The sequence below is a fragment of the Phasianus colchicus genome, chromosome 1 (genome assembly GCF_987193195.1).
Source record: "Phasianus colchicus chromosome 1, bPhaCol1.hap1.1, whole genome shotgun sequence".
NCBI classification, from domain to species: domain Eukaryota; kingdom Metazoa; phylum Chordata; class Aves; order Galliformes; family Phasianidae; genus Phasianus; species Phasianus colchicus.
Window position 1 is genome coordinate 56,600,533 of NC_143436.1, and position 18,912 is coordinate 56,619,444.

Below are 18,912 nucleotides of genomic sequence, written 5' to 3' on the forward strand. Positions count from 1 at the left end.
AAATTTTAGACCATGAGTAAGGTTAAAATAATACTAATAATAAAAGGTTTAAAAAAAAATGGTTATGCAAATGAAGATTAGAGGTTATATCCCAACTTGGCATTAAAGGTCACCACCCTGCTATGCAGGAAATTAATCTCCAGATGATTTTGTTCTATTACAAGATTCCCTTTGTTTGTTGCCTGAAACCCTCACACCCTGGATGAAGACCAGATCACGGATTAAGCAGGAAAAAGGAAGGGCTTTCAGTGACCTAAAGCAGGCTTTTCTGAGAAACTTGGGAGGGACAGACCACAAAAGCAACATAGGGAAGAGAGGAGGAACCGAGAAAGGGCAAAGTTAGAAAAGAAAGCACATGGGCATAATTTCAGGGTGAAGGTTTTTCTTTTCAGCCAAAGCGACAAATACTGACACTGCACCATGAAGGACAACAAATAAAAGAAAGTAAGAAAATATATATTAGAGCAGATATACTTTATGCTGAGAGAAACACAACAGGAAACAGTGCTTCCAATCCTATAGGAAAATGATCCTAAAAGACACAGGTAACACTGCTCAGGCTGGATATTTTTCATGGATGAGAACATACAACAGAAGGGACAGATTGCTTACTGATTTGGCATGTATCAATATATATATAACTACACACTGCTCTGAGTGCTAAGAGGGAAAAGAGATGCTTTAATCCCATCCCAGAAGGAAGGGAGCCATGAACATGGTAAAGCCTCACTGGTTATGTGCAACTCTTGTAACTCAATACCTAGTAACATTTCCCCAAAGACGCACCATGAGCCGACAGGTTGCAACAGCCTCGATCCAATTATTTCCTCTGACTGGAGTATCAGGAAAGGTTCTAACAAACAAGGGGACAAATTTTATGTCTAAGGTCATGAAACAGCGGTATTGAGTACTATGTATAAGAAGTATTAAAACCTATGCCACATCCTCCTCAAACAGATGGCCTTTCAGAAAGATTTAATCAGACATTGAAATGCATGCTGCGAATACTCATTACTAGCACAGGATCAGGCTAGGACAAGTGGCCAGCACTGACGTTACTGCCTACAGGGAATTACTGCAGGCATAAACAGAATTGTCAGCGTTTCAGCTTCTCTCTGGATGACAAGTACAGGGTCCCCTTGCCATCACAGGGGGAGCCTGCGAGGGTAAAGGAAAAATTAATGAGAGGTAGGCCAGGTCTAGCTTACAGGGGAGAAGCAAGAGACCCAGACCCTCACAAGGAACAGCAACCTTTTTTTTTTTTTTTTTTTTTTTTGGCTTCCTCTGTTTTTCACCTGTACTGGCCAAGCCACCGCAAAGCTCAGTGACACCAACTACTGTATGGTGGATTTCACCTTCAAACCACGAGTTCTTGCTCTTCTTATGCTTATGGTCACAAACCAGAACTGTGACCACCGTCTCTCCTTCAGCATCAACAACAGAAAGAACAGGATATGACCACAACACCCAGCGCACAGAAAGAGATGGATGCTGAACTGACCAAAGAAAACCAAAGCCCCAAGCAAATCAAAAAGAGGATTTTTTTCTACCCTAGATAACTGGGAATAGTTTCTTTGGAAAAGGCAGATTTGCCATTTAATTCTTCCCTCCTCCAGTTTTTCAAAGAATTTTCACTGCAAATTTTATTTGAAAAAGTCCTTACACTATCTTTTGGCCTGGATTTTTGGTAAACAATATTTTAAGTGACTGCTTTTACCACATAAACATAATTTTAAAAAGTCATTAAAACCCTTGACATTACCAACAGCTGAGCATGTGGGTTTATTTATTTTTACACTGGGTGAAAAAGCCTTTATTTAACGCTAAAAAAAAACACCCTTCTCAATTAAAAGATGTTTCTCATATGCTGTAGATCAGCAAAGCCAAATGTCCATACTCACTTCCTGCACTGGCTGGTGAAAATAGGAGGAAAATGAATGCAAGGTTTATTGACAGAAGTGTTTAAGTCCTTCCTCCCTGTGACTCCGAAGGCATCCTGTTGGCCTAATGACTTCCTGTGGAGTAATGCTGCTAGAGGGCACATCTGAACCTCCCCAGTTCTGCCCAGTGAGGGGTAAGGATACCTTTTTTGTTTGAAGGCCACCTGAAGTACCTCTTCCACTCACCTTTTAACAAGTGAGGTTAGCTTTTTCTCCAAAAATAACCACATTTTTCGGTACGGTCTGTAAGATCATTCCTGGCAACTCCATATACCCACAAACTTCACCAACCTAGTCAGTATGAACACCCTGGTTCTTTGATTTCATTTCTATCCTTCGATGTAAGTCTATGCTCTTGCCAACCGAAGCATGTGAGCAGTGCTCCAAGAAATCAATGAGATTGCTCACCTGCATGAGGGCAGTTTAGAGCCTAAACTGTGCCTGTGGTGAGACATGAGATATCAGGTAGGGGATGCTGCTCCTGAAGAACTGAAGATAAACAGCAGTGGCTGAAAAAGGCTAAACGGGAGCATAGCTAGATGGAGATATTGGGGAAAGCATCACAGATGTCAGATTATTTTATTATGGCTTCTGCAGGGCTTGCTGGATTGGGGTAGATAATATATACATTATACCACCTGCCTGTTCCTTGCCTTGGATCTATAAAGTACTCTGATGTTTAACAGAGGAAGCAGTAGAAATGGTGTGACAATGTCAAAGGGCAAGTAATAGCAAGCAGATCTAGTGTGTGGTGGCCAGCAGCAGGTAACCAAGCAGATATTTGCTATCCCCTCATGACAGCAGTGCTTGTACTGTGCCACACTCACAGGTGTGCTGGGCCACAGAGCTGGGACAGACGCAGCAGCAACGCAAAACTCTCCCTGCTTCCCCATCACCACACCTCAGGGAGGTGAGAAAGTCACCGTTCTCCTTACTTATTCTGTCCTTGATCTCTTTTTAGCAGAGAGAATGCGGAACTGCATTTCATGATGAAAGCACCTCAGCCAGGCATGTCAGCCCAAGCCTGAAACCAAAAGATCCTGTTTTGTAGGCCTGCAATTAATCTTTGGAAAGATAACAAGACACTGACCAAAGAATTTGAACTAGTGACCAAAAGTAACGAGGATTTCAAGTTCATCTCCCTCTGAGGACTCAAGGCCTTGCTATGTTTAAATGCTTGCTTAAAAAAAATCCTCAGGAAGTTATAAAATTCATAACAAAATTCACCCTTAAAAAAAAAAAAAAAAGATTTTTCTTCAAATTTGGGAAGGAAAGAATGCAACTTTGAAGGCAAGCACTAATGGCTGCTGAATAGCTAAAACTCCTTTTAACGTAATGCTGCTTTTTATCCTGTTAGAATCACTGCGCACTGCCCAAGCACAGAAACCAGATTTAATGTTCAGAAGATTTTTAATATATTCCAGAGGAACCAAATCTTCTCCTTAAAACAGCAGAGACACAGGTTTGCAATTTGGGCTCAGACCCCATATTTAGCACAAAATCTCTCTTTTTTTTTTTTTTTTTAAATCTTTAAGGCAGATTTGCTGTTCTTGAAAACCCACTTCACTTCCCTCCTGACAAAGGCAGCAGATAAGAATACGATCAAACTGTGAGAACAGCTTCATGGAGCAGCATCCCTCCTGCAGACTTAGCAAAACAAAAGACCAAGCTGATCCTTTGTTTTACTGACTTTATTAATCAATAAAAACAGATAATTTAATATTGCCATGCACTATGTATCCTTAAACGGACACCGCCTTCTTTTAAATATAAACAGGTTTGGCTTAGTTTTCTACAATGGCAGGAAAACTGCACACTATTAGAAAGTGTCTAATCCTCCCATCTGCTGTTTCCTTAGAAAAATATTTACTTTTAAACATCTGTACTGAATTTTCCACAGTTCAAACACGCACATAGCTCCTGGAATGTACATAGCATTTAGCAAATTTTTAACTAAGTTTTCTTAGTAATTGTATAGTTTTCCCTTGACAAGGAGAGGATCAGACTTTTTCAGGGGGATTACCTCTGCTCAACTCATTTCAAGCAGCTCTTGAATAAAATAGTTCATTAGTTCAAGAAAAGGAAAAACTCCAGGGAACAACTGGGGAAGGAAGAGAAAAGAACAGAGTGCCACAGTAATTAGGTTTTCAGATTGTCCCTTATCCTGCAGAATGCAGGTACACACACACGTCCCTCTTCCCCTTAGGTAAAGCACTTAGGGAAGCTCATCGCATGTTGTTCCTTGGGAATCAGTGTTCCAGAGATTAAAGTTGTAACCAGGCCATCGTTTCCCAGAAAGATATTAAAAGATACCACTTCATTAAAGCATGTTACTGTAGCAGTGAAAGGGCAGTCACCTCCCCCTCACAAGCATTCCTCAAACTCAGCTCAGTTTCCTGACACATCAGCCCTTTTTAGACTCTCATGGGCGATGCTGCAATGAACAAGTTCTACTCAGCAGGAACCACTTGTATCTACCTGGCCAGGCATGTGGGCTTGTACCTACCAAGGGCTGGGCATAGTATCAGTCAGGAATGAGAACAAGAAGTGGAAAAAAATGGAGAAGGGTGTTGTAACTGTTCACTGGCAGTTGCTGACCAGAGGACAACATCTTTCATTTCAGACCTAGTACAATAAATAGTATCCCAGTGCCATACCAATCCTTGGGAGGTCAAGTCATCTATACAGCTGAAAGCGCCAGAGCTTCTTTGTGGCTTAACATCACATGGCACAAGAGCAGCACTTCTCCCATCACAGAATCATAGAATCGACACGGTTGCAAAAGACCTTTAAGATCATCCAGTCCATCTGTCCACCCACCAGCAATAATTCCCACTAACCATGTCCCTCAGTACAACATCTACATGTTCCTTGAACACCTCCAGGGACGGTGACTCCACCACCTCCCTGGGCAGTCTGTTCCAGCGCCTGACCACTCTCAGAGAAGAAATATATACTAATGTCCAACCATCATTTGTCTGCTCCAGACATACAGCAAAAGCATTCAGGCAGCCCATAGGTATCCAGCCAGATTGATTGAACTGCCAACTGAGATGTCAATGAATACAGTTCTGGTGATACTTCTCTGTGCCTCGTCAGCCTCTCATTTCAAAACAGCTTGAGACCGCTAAGAAACAGCTGATCAGCATCAGAAACATCATAAGGTCACCATCTTCCTAGCATGGTCCACTGACCTTGTATTATGCATTCTCAGCAGACACTATGACTGGAAAAATTAAGAGACACTGGAATAATGTGTTGCAACCTCCTTGAATTCTCCAGTTCTCCTTAACAACAGTGTACATACTTTGAAAACTGAATTTTCCTGCATATCTGTTGTGATCCTCAAAAATCAATGCTTTGCAATATTCTTGAATTGTTACATTCCCAACGTTATTCCTATGGGTTAAAAATGAAATTCTGGCCTTTCTTCTGTTGAGGGAGATCCCTTTCATCCCACAGTGTTAGAGGTTGTAATTTTGAGCACCATGAAAGACTACATGTAGATAAGATTACTTATAACAGTGACATGTTAAGAACCAAGCAACAACTTAACAGAAAAAAAAAAAAAGAAAAAAAAAACCATACATGAACAATGATTTGCCTATCAGATTATTAAATGAACATCTATCAAACTATCACTTATCAAAACAAACAAACATTCTACCCACCCCGTTTCTGGAAACATTTTGCCTAAGGAAAAGATTTAAACCTGGGCAGATAATCAGAGTAAGACATTTGAACCCTTAAGTCCTACTGGAGTCTTTAAAGTAGATGTAAAGTGGTGCATTAAATTTGTGCTACTACTTCTGAGCAGGGTGAATTCGCTCTCCTCTAAACAGTGCAAAAAGCTTTATACAATAATTTGAATCCATGAATAAATGTAATATATTAAAATCTCTAAAGTACGATGACTAAATGTTTTTGTACATAATCCAAATGAGTGGAATATCCAGGGCTGAAATTATTTGACTGACCACAGATATATAATATATAATTAAAATGACATCTGCAGCACTAACTGATGGAATGAGAAAAAGTGACATCACAGATCTCATATGAGCTGCAAGCATATTATTAGATCTAAACCTGGCTGTAAAATTACTATCTGCCTGTAGGATTATCTTTAGGCATTCAGAAGTATTGTTTCATTTACTGATGGAACATGGATGATAACAAGCTGACTTTGCCTGTCACATCATTTTTTGGCCTTTTTTTATTCTTTGTTCATGTTCACAGCAGATGAGAGGAAGACAAGCTTCAGCTGAATCACTTTCAAGGAGCTTTTCATTGTTTTACAGTTCGTTCCAAATGCTTTCTTTTTCCCCCAGAAGATAAAAACAAAAACATTTTTAATGGTGATAAAATCAATGAGGAGTAAAAGATGTGCACAGTGTAACATCTAGGAATATGGCAATCTAAGGAATATCCATTGATCTAATGCAGCATAAGGAGACCATAAGATTTTGCTTACAGCTCTCATTATTACACAAGAAACCAGTAGGTACTGGTTACATCATGGGATCATTAAAATTCAGTGCTAAAACTGCTACTGATTTCAGTGGCTATCTTTCATCATGCTATATCTAGGACACAGGTCATAATTATTCTTAGACCACAGGGCTACCTGTGACACCTAATCTCTTTAGATTACATTCGTACACTGAATTGGACAGCAGTTATATTTTGATCCACTTCACATTTCGTTTTTAAGTCTTTGGCAAATTATTAATTGTCTTTTCTTGTAACAAAACTTGTGCTCCACTTCAAATTCTAAGAGTGGATAATAAGAAAATTCATGAAGTTAGGAAATAAAGGAAGCTTCAGACTTTTCAGTCACTTTTGAAAGCCGCATTAATGATTCTTGAATTGCACAGGGAACTTAACTATGCTCTCAGAAAGCTGGCCCTAAGAGTCTGACTAACTCTTAGCACTTGAAATCATTCCCATATGACAACTTTGCAAATTAGGCAGAAGTCCAGGAGCAGGTGGGATCACCGCCAGTCATGGACTTTTGCATATGCTGTTAAGGTAAACATGGACCTTGTACTTTCCTCCATGCTGTCCTGATACAGGGCCACTACTATCATATGTTATCCTGAGCTGGAAGAGACCCACAAGGATTATCAAGTCCAACTCCTGGCTCCACACAGCACCACCCAAAATTCAAATCCTATGGCTGAGAGCTTTGCACCTCCCAGTATCCCTTCCAACACAATCTTAAACCCCTCTGCTCCATCAACCACTGAAAGCTGCAAACAAACTGCATATAGAGAGAATGCTGACTCCTGCTCATCTCTAGAAACTCATTTTTCTTTTCTTTCTATCCTAACCATACTCACCTGTTGTCCTTTACCTGGGCAGTCTGCAGTTTGAGAATGACCATCTCTAATATAAACAAGAATTTAGTCCCTGACTGATGTTTTCAGTGCTACTGACACAGAAATACATTCTACTAATACATAACACACATGTAGTTAATACATTAACTAAATTTGACCCAAAACTCTCCATACGTACAGTCCCATAAATGGGCTTTTAAAAGCTCCCACTGGATCTATGCACTAGAAATGAAGTGTCTGCAACAAGCTTACATACATCACCCATGTTTCTGAATCGTGAATTATTTATGACTACTCAGCAGTGCACACAAACTTTTGGATGGAAAGAAGGGTGGAGAAAAAGACATAAAGGCTAGTGGGGGGAAAGGACACAGAGAGATGAGCTGGATGAAAGATAGGAAGCATGGGATGATCAAGCACGACAAATACATGAGCATTCACTACCAGGAGTGTCAAAGAAAAAGAGCAGAACACGCAACACAGTATAAAGCAGTAATATGTTTGAAAATCAATTTGATTTTTAAATGTGCCCTAGATACAACATTGCGTAAATTAAAATCTATGCTTTCCTGAAAGGTGACAGCTGTGGGGCTAAGCTGTGAGAAGAAGTTGGGATCATCTGATCCATCCTTACCTGTGCTGTTATTCCCATCAGAATTGCTGTTCATCCCAAAGTGGAAAGAAACATCTTTATTTCAGTATTAAAAGCTTCTTGATAGGTATGTTATGGCATATTTCAAGTCAACTGATATGCAACACTTGTCTCAGTTAGGTTTAGTATGGAATTCTCTTTTATATTTTTTGTTTCTCATTACACATCCATAATTAAGTGGTTAACTTCTTTTTAAGAAAACTACATGCACTCTGCAGCAAAGAATGGCCAAAAAGGAAACGATCTCAAGAACTTCTATATTCCAAAATTGAAGCACACACCTAGGTTCAAAATATTTCATACATCATAAATAGAGAGACCTTTATTAAAATGTGTCTACCTTCAGATACTTCACAACAGTGACTAACTCAACGAAAATCAGAACTGCCATATGTCTAGATGAAAGAGATGGGTAACGGCTGATTAGTTACTAATACACATCAATTGCTTTACATACTAAGTAGAATTTACTAGCTTTCTCTTTAGCCATAGCAATACAAAATGTCTGCTCTTAAACAGACATGTAGGTTCTCTTTTCCCAGTTTCAGAAGTAGTAAAAACTGCCACAGGAATATGTAAAACCCTTGTCACCTGCTAGATAATGACAGGATTGAATCATTCAGCAGGGGCTCTTCCCTTTCTTATTTATTAAGAAAAGCTTAATGACTCCTGACTAAGATGAGAAAAAAAGCTCCGTGATGAAATCTCCTTCCTTCTGGATCCAGAAACTGGGTTGGAAAGTCGTCCCAGATGCAACACTTTCTGCATCTTTATTTGAACAGAAATACTGAGAGAAGCAGCCTTTCCTGTAATGTCTTAACAGTTCTGCATCAGCACTAAGCCTGGATGATGGTACATGAAGCTAAAAATGAAGAAAATCCTCACTAAATTGCTTTGAATCTTCAAACAGACTGAGTTCCCTCTTTCAGCTGAGGCTCGTGCCACTTCCAGTTTCTCCTCAAAGCATTTGTTTATCCATAAATTTGTCACACAAATAGCCTTACCTCAGCTGCATCTTGCTGGTCTCTGAAGACAATTGCATTTTTTATAGTTTGAATAAAAAATCCATTCAGTTCCTTTTGTTTCTTGTTTGGCAGAATCCGAAGCAATGGGATCATTATGGACGGAAAAGAAACTGTAAGAGATTTTTACAGAAGAAAACACTGAAGTAGAGTGTAAAAGCATGTAATACCCCCCTCCTTTCATTAATATTACAAATCCCATCAACTGGGATGCGTTATTTTTGTGAAAGCTGTTTTTTCTACTTTCTCTCCCTTTCACTCCTGTATGTCAGTACAGCACTTCCTTTTACAATTTCCATTTTGGCTGTGACTTCTCTGCTTGAACAGATGCCCACCAAGCTTGCCCTGACTTGCAAGTCTTCCATAATGCTTCCAGATTTCAGTTCAGCTTCCTGATGCCACAGAGCCAATACAACAAAGGGAGGAATTATTTTCCTTGCCTACTCAAACAATTACACATGGAAGGTGGGGGATCGTGACTTAGCCTAGGAGATTCTGGCACTGATGCATGCAACTGTGTGGTACTCGTTCCCATTTACAGCTTTTCAATACTTGGGCATTGGTTTACTGCACTCCTTTGCTTTTCAAAGCGGATCAAAGATTCTTAGGATAGAGTGTTACTACAAGGATGGTCTCCAGTCCATCACCTTTAGAGTCAGGTGCTTGACACCAGAGTGCAGTCCTGTGCTACAACAGACCCATAATTAACTCATGAACAGTTTAAGGCTGAAAAAAAAAAAAAAAAAAAAAAAAGTCATCAGAAACCCCCTGCTGCCAAAAGCATAACACAGTTTTCAAATTAAGGGTTTTGTTTTGTTTTGTCTTGTTTTGTTTTAATGGAGGACACAGAAATTAGGAACAAATCTCTGTCCCTTCAGAAATTAGTCACAAATCCTGCTTTGCAACCAGGTTAAACATTAACCCCAGGACATACTGGATACCCAGTTCCAGAAGGAAACAGCTCATGTGCCACTAGTACAGGTACAATCTGTAATGCCAGTAGGATCAGATGGGCACAGGAAGCTTTGCCACTGCAGCACTTGACACTACTATGAACAGGTCTAGATAGCAACACTGTAATTACTTATCAATATTAATTACGGTGCAGCTTCTTCAGCCCCACTTCTCACTGCCCTACTGTTCCAGACCTGGAGTTAAATTATTCTGTACTGTACTGTTGCATTCCCAATCTACCCATGTGAAAATAAATTGATTCTCTTAAAGACAACCTGTGCTGGCACTTAACCATCCTTATCCTTTACAGCCATCAGTTGGGCTACTTCTGTTTATTTAAATAAGAATTTAAAGGACTTATGTTATTTGTTTATGCTCATCTACCTCTCTCCTGGTTATTAGTCCACTGCTGTTTATAGGTGGGATTTCAGTCTTTCTACCAAGTAAAGTGGGTGCACAAAAGCTATGCTCTCAGGCTTCCAAGGGCCACACATAATTTATAAAATATGTATTAGGTAACAGTTACTCTGTTTTAATATAGAAGTATAGCCCACAGGCTATAGGTCCCAGAAATGTTCCACTCAAATCAAGATGAAGCATTGCTTTTTGTGACTCAGTTTCTGGAGGAAGTTACATTAACCATGACAGGAGTTGTAGATCATACTATGATAATCTAAAGGATATACTTGGGCTGTAGGTTGAATTCTGAATACATCTGAAATAAGTCTGCAATACATCTTCCTGCTCCTGCTTGAGCTTCTTTTGCATGAATGATTTTCAGAAAATAACCATAAGAGATTGGACAAAGGTGGATTATACTTACGGATTAGAAAAAGAAGAGGCTTAAACAAAGACATTTCAAAGAATGTTCTGCAATTCTTAACAAAGGGGTCATCAGGGTTCTTCTGAGAGTCCACCTCAGTACCAAAAGCTACACTACCAACAACATCCAAAGTAAAGCAGTTGTAACACCTGCATTGAGAATAATAAACCATTAGCTGTAACTTACATACTCATTAATATATTGATCCTATAAACACCATGGAACATTGATTTTAGTCTCTGATTTTCTTTTTGTTTTTAGATTGGAGTTTTAACAGATGTTTCCATCATTCTGACGTATGCCAGTACTTACTAATAAGAATTACTTCTTCTAAGAGAAAATGCTTTCCTGTAGCTCAATAATTTTACTAGTAATTTATTTTAAAAAATCAAGTGTATTTGTTATTATCTAGAAATCTAATGCAGAAATTCATAACCAGTGTTTGTAGTTTGCAAAAGAGAAAATTTCTTTCTCACTTAAAAATGCAGAAACAACATCTCATACCAGTTCAGTCCGAACTGTTAGTCACAAGACTTCTGGACCAGCTGGATTGCTGTGTTGAGGCCAATGGGACGAAGTTCAACAAGACCAAGTGTTGGGTCCTTCACTTTGTCCACAACAACCCCAGGCAATGATACAGACTTGGGGCAGAGTGGCTGGAAAACTATCTGGAGGAAAAGGACGTGGGGGTATTGGTTGATGCTCAGCTGAACATGAGCCAGCAGTGTGCCTAGGTGGCCAAGAAGGCCAGTGGCATCCTGGCTTGTACAAGAAATAACATTGCCAGCAGGAGCAGGGAGGTGATCATTCCCATATACTCAGCTATGGAGTGGCTGCATCTCAAGTATTATGTTCAGTCTGGGGCCCCTGATTACTGCAAGAAAGATGTTGAGGCTCTGGAGTATCCAGAGAAGGACAATGAAGCTGATGAGGGATCTGAAGCACAAAGTTACTAGGATTGTTTAGTCTGGAGAAAAGAAGCTTCAGGGGAAACCTTACTGCTTTTTACAACTACCTGAAGGGAGATTGTGGTGAGGTAAGGGTCAGCCTTTTCTCCCATGTAACTAGTGATACAACGAGAAGGGAGGTCAAAACCAAAAGGAACTGACATCACATGAAACCTGTAATTCTTCAGAGAAGAAGCAAACTATTTAAGAGCTACAAGTCATGCGTAGACCTTGGCATCAACACTTTAGAACTTACTGAATCTTCACCCACATATCTGACCATTTATCCAGCTTTATTTCTAACAAGCATTAGTGCATATAGTAACTTGAGATAATGAACGGCCAATGTGAAATATCCTTGCAATCTGATTCTTCTGATCTGTTTGCAATTGACTGTTTTGCTATATTTTTCTGTGACTGTTCTTCTTTACTACAAAAAAATAATACCAAATTCTTCTGGTCTTAACGTCTTAACCTGAGTGAGCATGAATTAGAAAAAGGCAGGACTGGGGCCCAGTATATTCCATGTATATACCATGAAGCAGAATATCTCTAACTATGATACTTGGACCACAGCCATTCAGAGGATTCTAAGGCAAATGCAGAAGAAAAAAAATGCTATAGACTTAAGTAATAACTTTGGATTTTCACCTCTTACACACACACTAAAGGTACTATTGGACATTGAAATATTAAAAGAGCAGTTCTGCAATAAAACAGTTTCAGATGTATTCAATCACTTATCTCACCAAGTTATTGAAAAAGCTTGAACATTGCATTTTGAGTTGTTGACAAAACACAAAATGGCTAAAGACAACTAACACACAGAAGACAAGAGATTGTAAATAGATACCTACAACCAAAAAATGCTCCCAAGGCAGAGAGAATCACATCTATATATGTCACACTGCTGAAATGGAAGTATGATAAAACAACTGGAAAATCATATTTTCAGATGGTCCACCTCATTCATTTCTACTTTACAAAAGTGCCTCTTGAGAGGTGTAACCCCATCATGGATCAATAGCTAGAAAACCAGGCAAAGAAAAAGGACAAATGCAAAAAAGGGAAAAACCCAGGAGGACTGAAAAGGTCAATTTTAATCAAAGCACTATGGTAAGTGCAATGTATCTCCAAGTTTCATAGTAACTCCTTAGATGTATAATATAAAGAGATCTTTGTACACACACAGACACTTGCATACATACATACACATGTACTGTGCAGGGGATGGATAAATAGTGGCTAAATATCCATTCCTTTAGATGAAAAAATAATTATTTGCACTACTCCAGGCTGGGGGAAATCATGAGGAACTTCAGAAGATGCTGATCAACCTAGCAAATGTAGGTAAAACAGTGCCTAACAGAAAGAATGTACTTGAACTATGCATACATCATACAGATGCCTTAAAAAAACTGTATCTGCTCAGACAAGGGGGTAGACAGCACTGAGAACAGCTCAGGGAAGATCCCTGCTGAAAAAGCAAGAAAAAATAAGATAATACGATCATAAATGCATAACAAATAGGAGAAAGCATAGTATGGAAAATATTAAAGTGTCATTTTATAAATTAGTGGTGTATTCTCATCTGGAGTACCAATCTCATTGTTTCACAAAAGGCCAGCATGTCATTAGACAGGTTTAGGAGCAATGTGGTAAGAATAATTAAGCGCTCAAGAAATCTCATACAAAAAAGCATAAAAGTAATGGAACAGAAGGATTTGATACTAGGTCACTTCCTATATTTGTACATTATTGGCAGAAAGTAGAGGGCAGACTGGACAGGGACTGGTGCAACTTTTCTTTCTGCTTCCAGATGTTAAATTAACATTAAACAACAGCTAGAAATACTGTAGATGCTTTCCCAAAATTACTTCTAAAGCATGTAGTGTCTCTCCCCAAGGAAGAAAAGGCATCTGTCATACACATCCTTTGTTCTGTGATCTCCACTTATAAAAGCAAGAGGAAAAAAAAACTTCTGTTATGCATACAGTAGGTGAATGTTTAGAATAATTGTCGAATTTCTGATATTGACTTTTTTTTTAAAACCTGGTATTAGTTTCTGGTATGTTGAACGTACCTTTGGATATCAAAAGCTCTGCCAGAATCTGCATAGACTTTCAAGTTACTCAGCAAGACATCACAGGCCTGGTTTATTAGTGGTATCATCTAGAAAGGAATGCATTCTATTATGAATATTGTTAAAAATTGTGAAAAATAAAAATAATTTAAAAATCAATTATTCTAAATTAGTCTTATCCAGGAGATATCCATTGCATAAAGTTCTTAGGTTCTTCCACAGTTGTGGTCAGGCACTTTTGCATGGGTAAGATAAAATGCTGGGATTACCTGTTTAAAGTAAATCTACCTATTATAGGAAAACCATTCTCCAGCCTGGGGCCTAAACTCAAGAGGCTCTGATGCTTATTTGACCTTTAATTCTTGTCCATCTATGGCTATATACCTAGGTAGTCCTCTTTTTAATAATTCCCTGTCCCATCTGATGATCTATCATGATCTCTATTTACAGTATATTCTATTTTGGTAACATACACTCCAGATCAGCAGGAATAACGTTTTCTGTGGTTCCATAGTCTTATATCACGACCAGAGGCCCAGCATTTTCATTTCCCTGTCTCTCAGTCTGAGGAATTTAAGGCATACATCGGGAAAAGACCATGCATATCACTACAGTTTCACGACAGGAAAGTACAGCTGTTACCTAAGGAAAGGGTTGCCTCGAGTGGCAAGCAGTTCTTTCAGTCACTGGCACACGATGGTCAGGTAGACTAACCCACAGCATGGCTATAGCTAACAGTGAAATATTCTCTTCTTCAGTACTTCATGGAAACCAGACACAGGCAACCACCAAGATTTCCCTAAAGTCTCTCTGTAACTCTTTACATATGTAAGGCATCAGACACTTGCCTTGATTACACCTTCTAGAGGGGCAGAGGAAGGGGACTGCCTGTTATCTTGAGTGAGGGAATAGCAGCAATCCAGCCATTACCCCAACAACACTACCCACCATGACTCTTTCTCCACAGACTGCTGAGAGATCCTCCTACAATTTAATACCCCAGTCTTGCCTCAGTTATGCCAAGCACTAGCAGCCATATGCACAGCAAACCATCTTTCCTTCCTGAGCAACCTCCTTCAACATACGGATGTCAACAAACATGAGAACACACTTGTCCTACTACTCTGACATTCTTGTTACCAAAAAAGACTTACTGCAGCCTCTCAGCGCAATCCGAAAGCTCTGCAGGCTGCCCAGCCAAGTCCATTTTGCTTGGCACTTCTACCTCTGTGAAACTGGCATAACACTTTGTGTGCAGGCACACTGCCATCCTAACACATGGGCAAGACTATGCGCAGTCAAAAGGCCAACGTGGGAGCATCCAATGTGTTTTCTGAAGGCAGAAGTCTGAGTTAAGAATGCGTTGAGCAGCTCTCAAGGTCTCATACCTATAGAGGACAGAGCAGATTGTTGCTATTTCAGTTCAAAGCTGGATTGATTTGGGCTGTGCAACAGGAGTCTCACAAAACAATTTTGAAGCCAGATTAGTATTCTGTAAAAGCAGTTGATATGTGTCTGCGAGGTGTGCACCATGTTATGTGAAAGTTTTCTGCCCTTTTTGCTTTCAAAAGAAGGTCCCCTGCAGTGAGCTTCTTCTCAAATGGTTCAACAAAATTAACACATTTCTGTTCAACACACTAAACCAGGGTGAAATGCTTTATATTCTCTGGGTCCAGACCTCCAATGAATGGAGCCAGTCAAGGAGAACAAAATGAAAATCCATATTTTAACAGGTATGATGTTTTCTAAACAGATGGTGATGATTTCAGATTTTTCTTTTATTGCCTTATTTTCTCTTTTCTTCAGCACATCACTAGACTTGAAACCACCCAGCTGGCTGCTATTGCTTTCCAACAGCTGGCAGACATGGTCGGGGCACGTATTCCTGGCCAGGGCATCTCACAGCACGTCTGAACTTCCCACATTCCACCACCCTTTCAAAATACTGTTGCAATTCATTTCTAGCCATAAGATACATTTACTCGCAAACCTAACCAGGAAAACGGGGAGAGGGACACATGGATTTGATTTATTGTTAGAATTATAGGAGAGTCATATTAAGAAGACTTTCTTTGCATATGAAAGCTACAGAGGATATATACTTAGGAATCCCAGGTTTGGGTTTTTATTCTCCTGAGGGACATAAATTCTTCTAAGATTGCTAACTACAAAGACCACAGACTGAAAGATTCTCAAGTCCCTTAATACTTTAAACTCTTTGTTCAATCATCAGGAAAAATAAAGTAGCATTGAGGGAGGTGAACAGCACCAAACTTCAGAAATCAGCACAATAACAGACATGTTGATCTGCACTGCCTTGGGTATCACTAGCTTCCTATATGTTATCATTTGCCAGTCAGAATCTAAAAGCTGCATAACCTGCCTGAGATTCAGATCTTGGTGGGTAAACAAATCCCAGCTGCTCTGTGTTCAGATTGGCTGAGAGTAACAGGATGAAGAAAAATCTAAACAATATGGTCCCTGTAAATATTTGATCTGCCAGTTATCTAATAGCAAGAGTAGCCCAGAGTCCAAATTTCTTTCTTTTGCCAAAAGAGAGCATTTGGGGTTAAGGTTTTCATGATGCCAGGGGCTTTGCTGCATTAATCCTGCCAATATGCGATTTGGCACATAACAACAATTAGCTTCCGATTCTGCATATGCACAGTGCATGGGGATGTTTGCACTGTTTAAAGGCATCAGAGTCACATTCCTCTAGTTTGATGTAGTCCTTGCTATTTACTATTATCATTCTGTTTATTATTAGCACCAAAACTGTAAGGTAGAAGCCTGGATTTTATTCACGGTAGGCAGACATACTGGAGACTTCGTTATTCAGTACAGTATGGTGAGGTCATGGCAAGCCTCCTGTCCTACAGGTGAGGTAAAATTCAAGGGAAGAAGGAGGGAAAAAAGATACATCCTCAGCATAGGACTTTCTTCTGTTCCATATTTCAAATCACTGACCAAAACCAGGGAAAAGTACAGAGGTGTACTTCCATCAGGGAGGGAGTCTCCTTCTCTGGAGATATTTAAGATCCGCTCGGATGCTTGCCTGTGCAACCTACTGTAGGGAATAGGCTTTAGCAGGGGGTTGGACTTGATCTTCAGAGGTCCTTCCAACCCTTATTTGATTGTGTAAACCCCTTACAGTGGGGCCCTGCTATTCATGGACACAACTTACCAAGGAGAGCAACTCAACCATACACTTGAGTTGTGACCCAAGGATATGCACATTTCACATACCGGCTCTTAAGTCAGTGATTTGCCTCAACTGAAGTGAATTCACTTGCTTTGCTTAATAGCAATAGCAATTTCCAGTGTCCCTTCCAAAAAGTCTCTGACCACTGTGTAGAGTAAGACAAAATCAAGGAACCCTCTGTGGCTGTGCTGTCAGATCCTGTCCTAGTGGGATCTGAAAGATCTACACACCTTAGAGTGACACTAGAGGATTTTCTTGCACTGTTCTGTTATGTTATCACAAGTTCTGCTTTGTGTCTCCCTTCATTTGAAGGAAAATGCCTTAACACAAACTCCACTTCACAGGTTATTTAGGACAATGCTACATTATGCTGCACTCTTTTCTTTAATTTTTGTGTTCTGTTTTGTTTTAATAGTTAGTTAATGGAGAAGAGGATACCCAGTATACTGATAGGAGATGACAAGAGTACTGCAGCACCATCAAAATAAATAAAAATCAATAGGTTTTCTGCTGGTGTTGGCTGTAAAAGAGAGCAAAGCTATTTATCAAGTCTGACAAGGGGTCCAGAACTGCAGGATCATCACAGGCATCACGGCAAAAAAGAGAAATAAGAAATACTAAATAGGGAATCAAGATCAGTACAGCAAGATCACTAACATCCCAGCTTGTTTCAGTACATAATAGCTGAGGAGAGCATGACAGGGACACAGGGAACTTCATCTTTTACTTTAAAACCTCCAGCTATATTACTTCACAGATTTCTCATGCATTATAGCTTGGATCAACTTTCAGTGGTTGGTAATATTCTCATTTAACAAATGAAAAATGTTTCATGAACAGAGAATTTAAGTAGCTTCTACTGATCTCACAAAGGCAGTCTGTGAAATGAAGGCTGGAAGTGAAATGCCTTGGTTGTCTTGCTTCCTATCTTTCCTCATTCTCAGTGCTCCCATAGCAATGGTACATAGAGTCTACTTAGGAGTCTCACTGTGAAGTGCTTAATATCAGATCTGCTACCAATCCCAGTGGCATCTCATGTGGGATGAGACTACCAAATCTTACGATAGTTATCACACCTAAAAGTCATCTGACTATGCTCACCATTGCAGCAGTTGAATTTAGCGTTACTTGGAACCAAAGCTTCCTTCAGATGGAGTGGAGTGTTTTATTAATCTTTGCACATACATTTGAAAAAGAAAATTTAAAAGAAAGAACACAGAGAGTATGGAACTCCTGGAAAACACTAGCAAAGCAGAGCACAGCTTCTTAAGTAAGAAATAGAGGATACAGAGAGAAAACACAAAAGATGCTAGAAAACTCTTGAAAAATGTTAGAAAATCAATCTCTAAATTCAAGCAGCAATCATTGCACTGGCTCCCCGATAGCTCTAGAACCTCTGGTTTCAATTAATTGCTCCTAACTGTGCACATTTCTGGGATCAAATTTTCTTCATTTGGCAATCAGTTCTTGGAAGCTTTTGCCAAACCAAGGTGAAATTTATCATGCTTAGTGAAATTCTCAGTGACACTACACCAATACTGTGGAGAGAAAAGGGAAAAATACATCTCTGTCCCCAGCCACATCAGCTCAGTGGGATATTATAGGTCAAACCCTAGCAAAATATATTCTCTCTGCCTTGGGTTTTGTCCCATAGTGGACAGCTCAAAGAGTTGATGATCAGTTTCTTGTTATTGCTAGTAATGAAGCTATCTTTTGGCATCATTATAGAATCATGTGTTTCTGAAAAGGAGATATCAGGAGTCTGTACCCAACTCTGGCTCTCTGAACATCTTTTGTCTGAAGGAATTGCTATGGGGAGTACAGAGTTGTTAACATTTATAGCTCTGTCACAGGCTAATAGCTCCCAGTTCTCTGGGAGTGTCCAGACAGAAAAGTGTACATTCATAGCACATCTAGGGGTTGCAGAACTCAGGGGAAAACATGCTC

At 39.6% G+C, this 18,912-nt stretch overlaps 1 protein-coding gene across 3 annotated transcripts in view; it reads right to left on the reverse strand.

The window, feature by feature from the left end:
- The window catches only part of TBXAS1 (thromboxane A synthase 1), a 244,181-nt gene that overhangs the window by 82,721 nt on the left and 142,548 nt on the right, over positions 1-18,912 (reverse strand). For all 3 annotated transcript variants that reach the window (XM_031589765.2, XM_090143922.1, XM_090143912.1), the window contains 3 exons: positions 13,764-13,852; positions 10,734-10,882; positions 8,939-9,069 (listed from right to left, as the gene is read on the reverse strand). In XM_031589765.2, the coding sequence (XP_031445625.2) occupies positions 8,939-9,069; positions 10,734-10,882; positions 13,764-13,852 (369 nt within the window). The remainder of the gene's footprint in view (positions 1-8,938; positions 9,070-10,733; positions 10,883-13,763; positions 13,853-18,912) is intronic.